The sequence below is a fragment of the Mobula hypostoma genome, chromosome 12, assembly GCF_963921235.1.
Source record: "Mobula hypostoma chromosome 12, sMobHyp1.1, whole genome shotgun sequence".
NCBI lineage: Eukaryota > Metazoa > Chordata > Chondrichthyes > Myliobatiformes > Myliobatidae > Mobula > Mobula hypostoma.
Genome location: NC_086108.1, coordinates 4,449,243 through 4,466,665, shown reverse-complemented (window position 1 = coordinate 4,466,665; position 17,423 = coordinate 4,449,243). Strand labels below are relative to the sequence as shown.

Below are 17,423 nucleotides of genomic sequence, written 5' to 3'. Positions count from 1 at the left end.
AGTGGGGGAGGGGAAGGGGGTTGGGCTCATGTTGGGTGAGTGGGGGAGGGGAAGGGGGAGTTGATTCTCATGTTGGGGTGAGTGGGGGAGGGGAAGGGGGTGTAGATGTTCATGTTGGGGTGAGTGGGGGAGGGGAAGGGGGAGTTGATGCTCATGTTGGGGTGAGTGGGGGAGGGGAAGGGGGTGTAGATGTTCATGTTGGGGTGAGTGGGGGAGGGGAAGGGGGAGTTGATGTTCATGTTGGGGTGAGTGGGGGAGGGGAAGGGGGAGTTGATGCTCATGTTGGGGTGAGTGGGGGAGGGGAAGGGGGATTAATGCTCATGTTGGGGTGATTGGGGGAGGGGAAGGGGGAGTTGATGCTCACATTTGGGTGATTGGGGGAGGGGAAGGGGGAGTTGATGCTCATGTTGGGGTAAGTGGGGGAGGGGAAGGGGGAGTTGATGCTCACATTTGGGTGATTGGGGGAGGGGAAGGGGGAGTTGATGCTCATGTTGGGGTGAGTGGGGGAGGGGAAGGGGGAGTTGATGCTCATGTTGGGGTGAGTGGGGGGAGAGGAAGGGGGTTAATGCTCATGTTGGGGTGAGTGGGGGAGGGGAAGGGGGAGTTAATGCTCATGTTGGGGTAAGTGGGGGAGGGGAAGGGGGGGTTAATGCTCATGTTGGGGCCAGTGGGGGAGGGGAAGGGAGTTGATGCTCATGTTGGGGTGAGTGGGGGAGGGGAAGGGGGGGTTAATGCTCATGTTCGGGTGAGTGGGGGAGGGGAAGGGGGAGTTGATGCTCATGTTGGGGTGAGTGGGGGAGGGGAAGAGGGAGTTGTTCTCATGTTGGGGTGAGTGGGGGAGGGGAAGGGGGTGTAGATGTTCATGTTGGGGTGAGTGGGGGAGGGGAAGGGGGAGTTGATGTTCATGTTGGGGTGAGTGGGGGGAGGGGAAGGGGGAGTTGATGCTCATGTTGGGGTGAGTGGGGGAGGGGAAGGGGGATTAATGCTCATGTTGGGGTGAGTGGGGGAGGGGAAGGGGAGTTGATGCTCATGTTGGGGTGAGTGGGGGAGGGGAAGGGGGAGTTGATGCTCATGTTGGGGTGAGTGGGGGGAGGGGAAGGGGGAGTTAATGCTCATGTTGGGGTGAGTGGGGGAGGGGAAGGGGGAGTTGATGCTCATGTTGGGGTGAGTGGGGGAGGGGAAGGGGGAGTTGATGCTCATGTTGGGGTGAGTGGGGGAGGGGAAGGGGGGTTAATGCTCATGTTGGGGTGAGTGGGGGGAGGGGAAGGGGGAGTTGATGCTCATGTTGGGGTGAGTGGGGGAGGGGAAGGGGGGTTGATGCTCATGTTGGGGTGAGTGGGGGAGGGGAAGGGGGGTTAATGCTCATGTTGGGGTGAGTGGGGGAGGGGAAGGGGGGTTGATGCTCATGTTGGGGTGAGTGGGGGAGGGGAAGGGGGAGTTGATGCTCGTGTTAGGGTGAGTGGGGGAGGGGAAGGGGGGGTTAATGCTCATGTTGGGGTGAGTTGGGGAGGGGAAGGGGGAGTTGATGCTCATGTTGGGGTGAGTGGGGGAGGGGAAGGGGGGTTAATGCTCATGTTGGGGCGAGTGGGGGAGGGGAAGGACGTTGATACTCACATTGGGGTGAGTGGGGGAGGGGAAGGGGGGTTGATGCTCATGTTGGGGTGAGTGGGGGAGGGGAAGGGGGGTTAATGCTCATGTTGGGGTGAGTGGGGGAGGGGAAGGGGGAGTTGATGCTCGTGTTAGGGTGAGTGGGGGAGGGGAAGGGGGGGTTAATGCTCATGTTGGGGTGAGTTGGGGAGGGGAAGGGGGAGTTGATGCTCACGTTGGGGTGAGTGGGGGGAGGGGAAGGGGGAGTTGATGCTCATGTTGGGGTGAGTGGGGGAGGGGAACGGGGAGTTGATGGTCATGTTGGGGTGAGTGGGGGAGGGGAAGGGGGTTGATGCTCATGTTGGGGCGAGTCGGGGAGGATTGATGCTGCTTGTGCAGTGGGAGAGGGAGGGGCTTCGTTTTCTGTCACTCATTCTTTGTTGTTTCTCTGTTTTTGTGGATGTCAACAAAGAGTAAGAATTTCAAGTTGTAAAATGTATATGTTCTCTGATACTAAATTCAACCACTGAAATTTATTATTTTACAGCACCAGTACAGTGCAAAGACATGTATCAGAAAATATTTGTGAAACATACCGTGAAATGTACACGCCCCAGATGAAGGGTCGCGGCCCCAAACTTTTACTGTTTATTCATTTCCATAGATGCTACCTGCCCTGCTGTATTGTGTGTGTCTGTGTGGTGCCTGTGTATCTGTGTCGCTGTGTCTGTCTGTGTGTGAGTCCGTCTCTGTGTGTGTCTGTGTCTGTGTATATGTGTGCATATGTCTGTGTACATGTGCATGTCTGTGTCTGTGTGTGTGTATCTGCGTCTCTGTGTGTGTGTCTGTGTCTGTGTCTGTGCGCGCGTCTGTGTGTGTTTCTCTGTGTGTGTGCGTCTGCGTGTGTGTGTGTGTGTGTGTGTGTGTGTGTCTGTGCATGTGTGTGAGTGTGTGTGTGTCTGTGTGTGCGTGTGCGTGTGTCTCTGTGTGTGTGCATACGTTAGTTACAGTGCATCAACGACCAGCGAAGTCCGGGGATGTGTTGGGAGCAGCTCGCAAGTGTTACCACGCCTACACCACATGCGCACTCCTCACTAACCCTAACCCATACGTCTCCGGAATGACAGCAAAGTGCCCGAAATCACTTCAGCACAAATATTAGGCTGTTGATCAGCACTTGTGGAGAAGGAGCCTGGAAGCGAAGGAAACGCAGAAAACAAGCAGCATGAAATCCATCCAAATACTTTTCACACCTTGTGATGAGCTTCGACATTACAGCTCGTGTGAGCAGCTCTGGCGGAAATCTTCAAATATTTCCATTTTAGACTGCCGCAGCTGAAATCCTCAACTACAGCCATGGATTTTAAATTTTAATATAAGCAGTACTGTGCAAAAATCTTAGGAACGCTAGATTTTTTATATATGGTTTCAGATGGTGTGGCCCCCATACAGCCCTGATCTCAATATCATCGAGGCTGTCTGGGATTACCTGGAGAGACAGAAGCAAGCGAGAGTCTGCAGAGGAACTGTGGCGAGCTCTCCAACAACCTACCAGCTGATTCTGTTATAAACCCGTACAACAGTGGACCCAAGAGAATTGACAAACTTTTAAAGGTAAAGAATGGTCACACCAAATATTGATTTGGAGTTTTTATTGCTCTTTATAGTAATCTTCTGTTATTTAGAAACTTTTTATTTCATTATTTTTTAAAGCATCTTCACTTCACAGATGTGCCTAAGACTTTTGCACAGAACTGAACACATTTCCTGTAATTCAGTGTTTATTATTACACTGTACTGCCGCCACAAAACAGCAAATTTCACAACATTTGCTGGTGATACTAAACCTGATTCTGATTAACGGTATTGTAGGTCAGGCACCGAACATAGCTTATAGATTAGCTTGATTTGTCACATCTATATCATGACAATGTAGTGACTTGCGTCATTGACAAACACCAGGATGTTCCAGGGGGGCAGGAGCCATGCCTCCTGTGGGTACGCCCACAACTCAGGTAACCCTAACCCATAGGTCCTTGGACTGTGGGAGGAGAGCCACGTGGTCTCCCCATGGGGAGAATGTACAAACTCCTTAAAGAGAGCGGCAGGGACTGAACTCCGATTGGTGATCGCTGTAATGGCGCTAATGGCTACGGTACCATGTTACATGGAGTGTTCAGGACCACACAGGCTTTCTCGGGGAATCAACCCCACTTAACCAACTTGGTTTTAACTGTGTACTCAGAGTTTGTCAGTGAGGAAGAAGCGTTAATTCTCCGGCCACTAATTAAATGGCCTATCAGTTATTAGCTGGGTCCCAGGAGCCATGAAGGAGAATTGATTAGCGCCAATCAGACCTTGTTAAAATGGTGATAATCACGCAGTTCTGACAAGCTGCCACGTTTCAGTATGAAAGAAAGGGCCAATCGATCAGAGAGTAGAGCTGATCACTGACCCCGGGGTAGTTCATCAATCAATCAGGCTTATCAATGGCTTGTAACACTCTGCCCCAAAGGGCACGCCATGACGATCTTAAAGGGATGGTCCCACATCGTGCAATAAGTAGCTTCGAATGGGTGGCCTGTTTGAGTCATCTGCCCTGTGCTAGCATTTCCACTCCACATCAGCTGCCCTCATCTCCCTCACTCTCACCTTTTCATTTAACCTTGTAGCTTTCCTGCCCCCTTCGCATCAGCCGTCCATTTCTGTACCCACCTTCACCCTCCCCAGCTCCTCCAGCCCCTTCCTTTCTCCGGTCATCTTCTACCTATCAAGTTCAAGTTTATTGACGTCACACAGTGCCTATAAAAAGTATTCACCCCCCTTTGGAAGTTTCATGTTTTATTGTTTTACAACATTGAACCACGGTGGATTTAATTTGTTGCTTTTTCACACTGATCAACAGAAATAAGAATTTTTCATGTCAAAGTGAAAACAGATTTCTACAAAGTGATCTAAATTAGTTACAAATATAAAACACAAAATAATTGATTGCATAAGTATTCACACCCTCCTCAAGTCAGTATTTAGTAGATGCACCTTTGGCAGCAATTACAGCCTTGAATCTGTGTGGATAGGTCTCCATCAGACTGTCGGAGCAGTGCTGCCAGGATAATCAAGGACACCACCCACCAAGCCAACACACTTTTCGTCCCTCTTCCCTCCGGGAGAAGGCTCAGGAGCTTGAAGACTCGTTCGGTCAGATTTGGGAACAGCTTCTTTCCAACTGTGATAAGACTGCTGAACGGATCCTGACCCGGATCTGGGCCGTACCCTCCAAATATCTGGACCTGCCCCTCGGTTTTTTTGCATTACCTTACTTCCCATTTTTCTATTTTCTATTTATGATTTATAATTTAAATTTTTAATATTTATAATACTTAATATTTGTAATCCAGGGAGTGTGAAGCGCAGAATCAAATATCACTGTGATGATTGTACGTTCTAGTATCAATTGTTTGGCGACAATAAAGTATAAAGTATGAGCTTTGCACATCTGGACACTACAATTTTCTCCATTCTTTACAAAACTGTTCAAGCTCTGTCAGATTTGCATGGGGATTGTAAGTCCAGCCACAAATTCTCATTTAGTCTGGACTCTGACTTGTCACTCCAAGACATTAACTTTGTTAATTTTTAAGCCGTTCCTGTGTAGCTTTGGCTTTATGCTTGGGGTTATTGACTTGCTGGAAAACAAATCTTCTCCTAAGTTGCAGTTCTCTTGCAGACCGCATCAGGTTTTCCTCCTGGATTTCCCTGTATTTTGCTGCATTCATTTTACCCTCTACCTTCACAAGCCTTCCAGGGCCTGCTGCAGTGAAGCATCCCCACAGCATGCTTCATGGTAGGGATGGTGTGTTTTTGATGATGTGCAGTGTTTGGCTTATGCTAAACATAGTGCTTAGTCTGATGGCCAGAAAGATCAATTTTGGTTTCATTAAACCATAGCACCTTCTTCCAGCTGACTTTCATGCCTTCTGGCAAACTCTAGCTGAGATTTCATGTGAGTTTTTTTTCCCAACAGTGGCTTTCTCTTTGCCACCCTCCCATAAAGCTGTGACTGGTGACGCACCCGGACAACGGTTGTATACACAGTCTCTCCCATCTCAGCCACTGAAGCTTGTGACTCCTCCAGAGGTGTCATAGGTCTCTTGGTGGCCTCCCTCACTAGTCCCCTTCTTGCACGGTCACTCAGTTTTTGAGGATGGCCTGCTCTAGGCAGATTTACAGCTGTGACATATTCTTTCCACTTCTTGATCATTGACTGAACTGTACTCCAGGGGATATTCAGTGACTTGGAAATTTTCCTGTGTCCATCTCCTGACTTGTGCTTTTCAACAGCCCTTTCATGGAGTTGCTTGGAGTGTTCTTTTGTCCTCATAGTGTGGCTTTTGCCAGGATACTGACTCACCAGCAGTTGGATCTTCCAGATACAGGTGTATTTTTACTGCAATCAATTGAAACACCTTGACTGTATACAGATGATCTCCGTTTAACTAATTATGTGACTTCTAAAACCAATTGGCTGCACCAGTGATGATTTGGTGGGTCATATTAAAGGGGGTGAATACTTGTGCAATCAATTATTTTGTGTTTTATATTTGCAATTAATTTAGAGATCTATTTCCACTTTGACAAGAAAGAGTCTATCTCTGTTGATCAGTATCAAAAAAGCCAAATTAAATCGAATGTGATTCAATGTTGTAGAACAATAAAAGATGAAAACTTCCAAGGGGGGAGGGGTGAATACTTATTTAGGAGACTGAGGTCCTTTAACATCTGCCGGACGATGCTGAGGATGTTCTACGAGTCTATGGTGGCCAGTGCTATCATGTTTGCTGTTGTGTGCTGGGGCAGCAGGCTGAGGGTAGCAGACACCAACAGAATCAACAAACTCATTCGTAAGGCCAGTGATGTTGTGGGGATGGAACTGGACTCTCTGACGGTGGTGTCTGAAAAGAGGATGCTGTCCAAGTTGCATGCCATCTTGGTCAATGTCTCCCATCCACTACATAATGTACTGGGTGGGCACAGGAGTACATTCAGCCAGAGACTCATTCCACCGAGATGCAACACAGAGCGTCATAGGAAGTCATTCCTGCCTGTGGCCATCAAACTTTACAACTCCTCCCTTGGAGGGTCAGACACCCTGAGCCAATAGGCTGGTCCTGGACTTATTTCATAATTTACTGGCATAATTTACATATTACTATTTAACTATTTATGGTTTTATTACTATTTATTATTTATGGTGCAACTGTAACGAAAACCAATTTCCCCCGGGATCAATAAGGTATGACTATGACTATACAACCAAATGAACAAAGCTTCCTCTGCAGCTCAGTGCACTCTCAAAACTTATATCACGCACAGCACATAAAACAGAGATAAGCTAATAAAATATAATTTAAAATGTATATCAATTGTGCAGCTCAGGTAAACAGTAAGCAGCTCGCTGTTCTGGGAACGAGACCTCGGGGGTGACAGGGTATTCATTACTCTCACAGCCTGGGGGAAGAAGCTGCTACCAGTCTGGCAGTCCTAGTCCTGATGCCCCTGTACCTCCTTCCTGATGGGTAGTGGGTCAAAGAGATTGTGGGATGGGTGGTAGGGGTTCCCAACAATGCTTTGATCTCTTCATCTCCAACGCTCCTGGTAAGTGTTACATATGGGGGAAGGGAGGCCGCGGGGATGCTCCAGATGGGTTTTACTATCCTCTGCCTTCACCCACCAGCCTCTACGTCTCTTCCCTCACCATGATTCCCGGCCAAAAATAGACCTTCCATGTGAAGCAGCACTTGTATCCAGTGTGGCCTGCTTTACATCGGTGAGACCCAACACAGACTGAGGACCACTTTGTCAAGCTACTTCGCTCTTTCATCGCCCACTGCAAGTCGCCTTCCCATTCCCATTCTGATATGTCGGTCCATGCATTCGGCCCCTCCCGCCTGGGACAGGCACTCTTTTCATTGGCAAGTAAACACAAAATCCACAAAACCAGGTACACCAGGCTCAGAGACAGCTTCACCCCAGTGTTGGCAGGCCCAGACCTCAATGGCCCAGAGAGTTGTGTTGGCTGGAGTCAGGGCTTCATGCTTTGGCTCTTGGTAGGGTCACCCATGTCAAACAGGTCAAAGCATGTACACCAGGCTCAGAGACAGCTTCACCCCAGGGTTGGCAGACCTTGACTGGACCTCTCACACACTGAAGGAAGACCTCTTTGATCTCGTCATGGCCCCCTGCACTTTGCTTACCAACAACTACAGTACAATTTCTGCAGTTTTTTTTCTTTTTAATACATCAATGTACTTTGTCCAAGAGGACCACAGCCTCGTCGTGGTTTGAGGCTTTTGCCTCAGTTCTTTGGTTCTTGGTAAGGTCACCCACGTCAAACAGGTCAAAGGGTAGAGGGCAGACTCAGAGTGGTTCACCAGTCCTCCAGGTTTGGGGGTTCACCTCACGGCTACAACCCTGACTGGTCAAACAATATTGTTACGGAAACTGCAATGAAGAATCCTTCTACATCTGAGTGTGAGGGTATTCCTGAGTCTCCACCGGGACTTGTATGACTGACAGTAGTGAAAACTGAGAGGAAGCTACTGACATGATGAAGGAAGCCTTGAACACCACCAGAGATGGGGGATCTTCACTGCTGCTCTAAACACCAGCGGCGTAACGGGCAGTGAGTCAGTAATCTGTCCAGGTGGCATGGGAAACAAAAGCTTTTCACAGTTCAAAGTTCAAAGTTGATGTATCTCAAGTAGATGTGGCCTAGATAGAGTGGACGTGGAGAGGATGTGGACCAGAGGACACAGCCTCAGAGCAGAAGGATGTCCCTTTAGAACAGACATGAGGAAGAGCGTGTGGTGATTCATACAGGTAATCTGTGGAATTCATTGCCACAGGCAGCATGTGGAGGCCAAACCACTGGGTAATGTTAAAGTGGAAGTAGTAAGGGAAGGGGGTCAAAGGTTACAGGGAGAAGGCAGGAAAACATGAGAAGTGTCTGCAGTTGCTGGAAATCCAAAGCAACACACACAAGTTACCAGGGAAACTCAGCAGGTCAGGCAGCATCTATGGAAATGAATCAACAGTCGACGATTCAGGCCAAGGCCCTTCTTCAGAATTGAGAAGGGAGGGAGAAGACAGCAGAATAAAAAGGTGGGGTGGTGGGTAAGGAATATAGCTGGAAGGCGATAGGTGAACCCAGGTGGGTGGGAAAGGTAAAGGGCTGGAAAGGAGGGAATCTGATAGGAGAGGAGAGTGGACCATGGGAGAAAGGGAAGGAGGAGGGGACCCAAGGAGAGGTGATAGGAGCTGAGAAGAGGTAAAAGGCCAGAGTGGGATTGAGAGCTATAATAATTAGAAATGATGGAATGGCAGAGCAGACTCAATGGGAAGAATGGCCTAATTTCTACTTCTATATGTATAGATGTGCGGTGGAGAGTGTATTGACTGGCTGCACCACAACCTGGTATGGAAACACCAATGCCCATGAATAGAAAATCCTCCAAAAGGTAGTGGATTCAGCCCAGCACATCAAGGTAAAGCCCTCCTAACCATTGAGCACATCTACATGAAACACTGTCATAGGAAAGCAGCGTCCATCATCAGGGATCCCCACCACCCAGGCCATGCTCTCTTCTCACTGCTGCCATTAGATAGAAGGTACAGGAACCTCAGGACTCTCACCACCAGGTTTAAGAACAGTTACTACTCCTCAACCATAGACCATAAGACCATAAGACATAGGAGCAGAATGAGGCCATCTGGCCCATTGAGTCTGCTCCACCATTCAGTCATGGCTGATCCTTTTTTCCCCCCGCAGCCCCAGTCCCTTGCCTTCTCCCTGTAACCTTTGATGTCATGTCCAACCAAGAACCTATCAACCTCTGCTTTAAATACACCCAACGACCTGACCTCCACAGCTGCAAGTGGCAACAAATTCCACAAATTCACCACCCTTTGGCTAAAGAAATTTCTCTACATCTCTATTTTGAAAGGGCGCCCCTCTATCCTGAAGCTGTGCCCTCTATTCCTAGACTGTAAACATCCTTTCCACATCTACTCTGTCTAGGCCTTTCAACATTCGAAAGATTCCCCCTCATCCTCCTAAATTCCAATGAGTACAGACCCAGAGCCATCAAACGTTCCTCATATGGTAACTCTTTCATTCCTGGAATCATCCTTGTGAACCTCCTCTCGACCCTCTCCACTGCCAGCACATCTTTTCTTAGATGAGGAGCCCAAAACTGTTCACAATACTCAAGGTGAGGCCTCACCAATGCCTCATAAATCCTCAGCATCACATCCCTGCTCTTCTATTCTAGACCTCTTGAAAGGAATGCTAACATTGCATTTGCCTTCCTCACCACCAACTCAACCTGCAAGTTAACCTTTAGCGTGTTTTGCACAAGGACTCCCAAGTCCATTTGTATCTCAAATTTTTGATTTTCTCCCCGTTTAAAACATAGTCTGCACATTTATTTCTACTACCAAAGCGCATGATCATGCATTTTCCAACATTGTATTTCATTTGTCACTTTCTTGTCCATTCTCCAAATCTGTCTTAAGTCCTTCTGCATCCTACCTGTTTCCTCAACACTACCTGCCCCTCCACCAATCTTTGTATTATCTCCAAACTTGGCAATAAAGCCATCTATTCCGTCATTTAAATCATTGATATACAGCATAAAAAAAAGTGGTCCCAACACCGACCCCTGCGGAACACCACTAGTTACTGGCAGCCAACCAGAAAAGGATCTTTTATTCCCACTCGCTGCCTCCTACCAATCAGCCAATGCTCTAACCATGTGAGTAACTTTCCTGTAATACCACGGGCTCTTAACTTGGTAATAAGCCTCATGTGTGGCACCTTGAGAAAGGCCTTCTGAAAATCCAAATACACAACATCCACTGCATCCCCTTTATTTATCCTACTTGTAGTCTCCTCAAAGATTTCCAATAGGTTCATCAGGTAGGGTTTCCCTTAAGGAAACCATGCTGACTTTGTACTGTCACCAAGTACTCCATCACCTCATCCTTAACAATTGACTCTAACATCTTCCCAACTACTGTAGTCAGGCTAACTGGTCTATAATTTCCTTTCTGGTACTTTCCTCCTTTCTTAAAGAGTGGAGTGACATTTGCATTTTTCCAGTCCTATGGCACCATGCCAGAGTCCAATGATGTTTGAAAGATCATTTTTAATACCAGCTCAATCTCTAACACTACCTCTTTCACAACCCTAGATTGCAGTTCCTCTGGCCCGGGTGACTTATGTACCTTTAGGTCTTTCAGCTTTTTGAGCACCTTCTCCCTTGTTATAGTAACTGCACCCACTTCTCTTCCATCACACGGTACAACATCTGGCACACTGCTCGTGTCTTCCACAGCGAAGACTGATGCAAAATACCCATTTAGTTCATCAGCCATCTCCTTGTCCCCCGTTATTATTTCTCCTGCCTCATTTTCTAGCAGTCCAATATCCACTCTCATTTCTCTTTTATTTTTAACATACTTGAAAAAACTTTTACTATCCGTTTTGATATTATTTGCTCACTTGCTTTCATATTTCCTCTTTTCGCTTCTAATGATTTTTTAGTTGCTTTCTGTAGGTTTTAAAAACTTCCCGATCCTCTACCTTCCTGCTAATTTTTGCTTTGTTGTGCGCCCTTTCTTTTGCTTTTACAATAGTTTTGACTTCCCTCATCTGCCACAGTTCTACTATTTTACCATTTGAGTATTTCTTCATTTTTTTGGAATACATCTATCCTGCACCTTCCTCATTTCTCCCAGCTCCTTCCAATTTTCTTTGGTCAACTGCTTTTTCATACCACTGTAATTTCCCTTCCTCCACTGAAATACTGCTACATCAGAATTACTTTCTCCCTATCAAATTTCAAGTTGAACTCAATCATATTGTGATTACTGGTTCCTAAGGGTTCCTTTACCTTAAGCTCCCTAATCACCTCTGGTTCATTACATAACACCCCATCCAGTATAGCTGATCCCCTAGTAGGCTCAACGACAAACTGCTCTAAGAAGCCACCTCTTAGGCATTCAACAAACTCACTCTCTTGAGACCCATTACCAACCCGACCTGCATGTTAAAATCTCCCATGACTTCCATAATGTTGCCCTTTTGACTCGCCATTTCTATTTCCTGTTGTGATCTGTGGTCCACATCCCAGCTACTGTTGGGAGGCCTGTATATAACTGTTATCAGCATCCTTTAACCTTTGCAGTTTTTTAACTCAACCCACAAGGATTCAACAGCTTCCAATCCTATGTCACATCTTTCTACTGATTTGATGCCAATCTTTACCAGCAGAGCCACACCACCCCCTCTGCCTACCTTCCTATCCGTCCGATAGAATGTGTTGGGACATTCAGCTCCCAACCATCAGGTTCTTGAACAAAAGGGGATAACTGCACTCACTTCACACATCCATTGAGTTATTCCCACAACTAATGATTTCACTTTAAGGATTCTTTATCCCATTATCTCATGTTCTTGTTATTTATTTACATTAGTATTTACACAGTTTGTTATCTTCTGCACTCTGGTTGATCTTTCATTGATCCTATTATAGTTATAGCAACTATGGAAAAGAGTACAGATGACCTTTCGGGCTGAGATCCTTCGCCAGGACCCTTCCCCTTTGCCCGAAACGCCGACTGTACTATTTTCCAGAGATGCTGGCTGGCCCGCTAAGTCCTCCAGCATTTTGTGTGTGTTGCTTCCATATCCCATTGCTCTGTGGAGAGGGGTTTCTCCGGAATCACGAGGGGTGACTTTTGCATTTTTGAATTTTTTTGTTGTGATGGACCAGGTCCCAGTTTTGAACACAAATAGAAGTGTCCTCCCCACGTCAATGTGGCGTTGAGTGTTGCTGACCCCCTGCTCTGGTCGGCTGTGGGCTCGTTCACCAAACAAGTGGGAGAGGGGAGAACTTACTGAAAACACCAATAATCATTTTAAAGACTTGCCCTCAAACCTGAGTGCAGATCAAGGGAGTAAAAAATTAGAAAGAAGGCTCTTTTACCGAGTTTAATTTCACAGGGCCGAAGTCGTGGATCTTCCAAGATGTTTAGGCGCCGTTTCTTACGCCAACAACGGGCCGGGTAGGTGTACAACTGTCCTGGGCCCAAGCCTGCAGGATCGGGGAAGCAAAAACAATTCGAGTTACAAACTTCAGACAGGTACAATCCCAGAGTCATCGACTTTCTGGAGCTATCTACACAACACCCTTCGGCCTGGAGAATTCGCCCTCCTGGTGTCTTCTGAGCCTCTCCCCCCACCCCCCCAACCTTATACCTCTGGGTTTGATTCCCTTTCCCTTGGAGAAAGACTCAAGTGTACTCACTCTTCTGTACCACTCATGATTTTAAACACTCCACAATGTCACCCCTCGTGATTTTAAACACTCCACAATGTCACCCCTCGTGATTTTAAACACTCCATAAGGTCACCACTCATGATTTTAAACACTCAACAAGGTTCACTCGTGATTTTAAACACTCCATAAGGTTCACTCGTGATTTTAAACACTCCATAAGGTCACCCCTCATGACTTTAAACACTCCATAAGGTCACCACTCATGATTTTAAACACTCAACAAGGTTCACTCGTGATTTTAAACACTCCATAAGGTCACCCCTCGTGACTTTAAACACTCCATAAGGTCACCCTTTGTGATTTTAAACACTTCAACAAGGTCACCCCTCATGATTTTAAACACTCTACAAGGTCCACTCGTGATTTTAAACACTCCACAAGGTCATCCTCGTGATTTTAAACACTTCAACAAAGTCACTACTAGTGATTTTAAACACTCCACAAGGTCACCCCTCACTCTCCTACATTCCAAGGACTAAAGCCATAATTGTTGCCTGACACAGAATGCGCACACGGAGCTCAGACACGGGACAGCAAACACAGAAACAGAGCTCAGACATGGGACAACGAAAACGTATACAGGAATCAGACACAGGACAGGGAACACGGAAATGGATTTCAGACAGGACATACAGAACACAGACCCAAGGTTCAGACATGAGACAGACAGGGAACACAGATACAGGGCTCAAACACAGGACAGGGAACACAACACAGGAACAGACACAAGTCAGGGAACACAGACAAGTTGCATGAATATAAAACAGGGAACATGGACATGGGGTACCGACATGAGACAGGGAACACGGACACAGGATCAGACACGAGATCAGACACGAGACAGGGAACGCGGACACGGGATCAGGCTCGAGACAGGGAACACGGACACGGGATCAGACTAGAGACAGGGAAGGCGGACACGGGATCAGGCACGGGACAGGGAAGGCGGACACAGGATCAGACACAGGACAGGGCGCACAGACACAGGATCAGACACGAGACAGGGAACACAAACACAGGATCAGATACGAGCCAGGGAACACAAACACAGGCTCAGACACAAGACAGGGCGCACGGACACAGGATCAGACACGAGACAGGGAACGCGGACACGGGATCAGACTCGAGACAGGGAACACGGACACAGGATCAGACACAAGACAGGGAGCATGGACAAGGGTTCAGACACAGGACAGGGAGCACGGACACAGGGACAACCTGGACACAGAATGAGTTAACCCCACAGGTACCAGCACCATTTCACCAAAGATGGGCAAGGTAATTGTGCATTTTTGGAGCATCTTTCTCAATTTCAAACTCCCCAAAATTCCCACTGCCAAAACCATAGGCTGCACCTATCTGCATCGCCATTCGCCCATTTGCACACCAATCCCAACACTTCACCCCGACTCCGAACTCACCCCGAATCCTCAACATTTACCCCAACACCCTCCACCTCACACCTCCTCCATCTCCTCTCACTCATCGCCAGGAACTTCATCTGCCCCGTTGCAGTTGGGATATTTTACGGGACCATTGGTCAGCATAGACCATTTGGGCTGAAGGGCCTTTTCTGTGTTGTTCAATTCCATGACTCTCCCCTTGACACTCAACATACTTCCTGTCCAAACCTCGAACCTGATCCTCATCTGTTACCCTCCCCTCCCTCACCCCTTCATTCCCTTAAACTCCTCCCCCCATCCCCTCCCTCCCCTCTCATCCCCTTGCTCCCCTCATCTCCTCATCCCTCCCCTGCCGTTCCCCCTACACGGGAGGAAGGTGAACCTACCCGGCCCTCGGTGGGTCTTGTCCATCCAGATGTAGCAGTTGTTCTGGGCAACGCCGGTCTGCGAGTCGAGGAATGGCAGCCTCATGCTCCTCTCCGCACACAGACGGGCATTATAACTCCGACAGTGCTCCATCGCCTCCCGGTAGAAATCCTCGCCCAGTCTGCGGGAGGAGTGATAGGAGGAGCTGTCAGCATTGACCTGATACCCATCTGCACTCCCCGTCTGACACCTCTCCCCGCTGTCCGGGACACCGACTTCATCCGCCCCCCCCCACCCCCTCCATCCGGGACACTAACTTCCACCCTCCCACTCCCCTCTGTCCGGGACACCGACTTCATCTCCACCGTCAGTCCGGGACACCGAATTCCTCCCACCCCTCATCCAGGACACCGACTTCCCTCCCCTCTGTCTGGTAAACTGAATTCAGCCCTCCCCCCTCCCCTCTGTCCGGGACACCAAATTCCATCCACCCCTCCGTCTGGGTCACCGAATTCCCCCCCTCCGTCTGGGACACCGAATTTCCCCCCTCCGTCCGGGACACCGAATTCCACCCCTCCGTCCGGGACACCAAATTCCACCCCCTCCGTCCCGGACACCGAAATCCCCCCTCCGTCCGGGACACCGAATTCCATCCCCCCTCCGTCTGGGACACCGAATTTCCCCCCTCCGTCCGGGACACCGAATTTCCCCCCTCTGACTGGGACACCGATTTCATCCTCCCCTCCGTCCGGGTCACCGAATTCCACCCCCTCCGTGCCGGACACCGAAATCCCCCCTCCGTCCGGGACACCGAATCTCCCCCCTCCGTCCGGGACACCGAATTCCCCCCCCCCGCTCCGTCCGGGACACCGAAATCCCCCCTCCGTCCGGGACACCGAATTTCCCCCTCCGTCCGGGACATCGAATTTCCCCCCTCCGTCCGGGACACCGACTTCCACCCCCTCTGTCCGGGACACCGAATTCCCCCGCTCCGTCCGGGACAGCGAATTCCACCCCCTCCGTCCGGGACACCGAATTCCACCCCCTCCATCCGGGACACCGAATTCCCCCCCCCCCACTCTGACCGGGACACCGAATTCCACCCCCTCCGTCCGGGACACCGAATTCCCCTGCTCCGTCCGGGATACCGGCTTCATCCCCGCCCTCCGCCCAGGACACCGAATTCCCTCCCCATCCATCTGGGATACCAGCTTAATCCCTCCCCACCCCCCCCCCCCCGTCCAGGACACCGAATTCCCTCCCGTCCATCCGGGATACCAGCTTAATCCACCCCCCCTCCGTCCGGGACACCAAATTCCCACCCCTCCGTCCGGGACACTGAATTCCCTCCCCTCCGTGAGGGGGACAGACGCCCTCCTCCATCCCGGACACTACCCCCTCCGTCTGGACATACAGGGTCCCAGGTTTAACAACTTCCAAGTCTACCCCAGCATCCTGAACCACTACTGGGACTATCCTCTGAATCTCACAGATGCCCAGCAAGGTATGTACAGTGCGATCCCACAAACCAGACACGGATAGATGTTAGTTGGCCATTTTAACTGCACCTCACAGAACCCTGGACAGAAAGCACCAGAAATGGTCTTTCAACCCACAGGGTGGTGCCAAACTATTTAAACTAAAGTTAAAGCTCACTCACTAGTCCAGTCTAATCTGGGCCATGCTGCTGCCATCGGGAAGGAGATACAGCAGCCTCAGGTCCCACACCACCAGGTTCAGGAACAGTTATTACCCCACAACCATCAGGCTCCTGAACCAGTGTGGATAACTTCACTCACCACAATGAGCCTCAGGTCCCACACCACCAGGTTCAGGAACAGTTATTACCCCACAACCATCAGGCTCCTGAACCAGTGTGGATAACTTCACTCACCACAATGAGCCTCAGGTCCCACACCACCAGGTTCAGGAACAGTTATTACCCCACAACCATCAGGCTCCTGAACCAGTGTGGATAACTTCACTCACCACAACTCTGAACTGACTCCACAACAAAGGACTCACTTCCAAGGACTCTTTACAGTTTGGTCTCAATAGAACAGATTCTGTTCATCAGGACCAGTACTTTTTCGCCCAATTAAGTGGCTGCCGAAATTTCATGGAAATTGTTAAAAGGTTAAAAAAAAGTCACAAACTACTGTTTAGCTGAGTAACAAAACGCCCACTCGAAGCACAGTGTAGTGTCCAATGACCACAGAAGATTGTGCAATTGATGCTAGTTAGAAACTGATCAGCTATAGTCTCTGTCCCAATTAAGCAGCATAATGTCCCAAATAAACAAAGGGAATCCTGGCTATTTTCTCAATTAGTTTTTCTTGTTTAAGAGTTGTCCCAAATAAGCGGCGGCCCTGTTTAACCAATGGCACAGTTAACCAGAATCCACCATTTTATTATGTTTTATTTGCACAGTTTGTCTTCTTTCGCACATTGGTCGTTTGTCAGTCTTTGTCTGTTTATGTACAGTTTTTCATAAAAACTGGAGTGCATGGGCCGGTCCAGGGAGGGGTAGCACCTCTGGTGAAGGAGATTGTCCTGCCCATTCCGGGGGGCACCTTTGGTGAAGGAGATTGTCCTGCCCATTCCGGGGGGCACCTCTGGTGAAGGGGATAGTCCTGTCCATTCTGGGGAGCACCTCTGGTGAAGG

General features: G+C 48.9%; 1 protein-coding gene across 1 annotated transcript in view; it reads right to left on the bottom strand.

The window, feature by feature from the left end:
• LOC134354575 (zinc finger protein neuro-d4-like) overlaps window positions 1-17,423 on the bottom strand; it is a 170,263-nt gene that overhangs the window by 96,774 nt on the left and 56,066 nt on the right. Inside the window, exons 2-3 of the mRNA XM_063063510.1 lie at window positions 14,779-14,939; window positions 12,636-12,743 (exon numbers count right to left, since the gene is read on the bottom strand). Of these exons, the coding sequence (XP_062919580.1) occupies window positions 12,636-12,743; window positions 14,779-14,939 (269 nt within the window). The remainder of the gene's footprint in view (window positions 1-12,635; window positions 12,744-14,778; window positions 14,940-17,423) is intronic.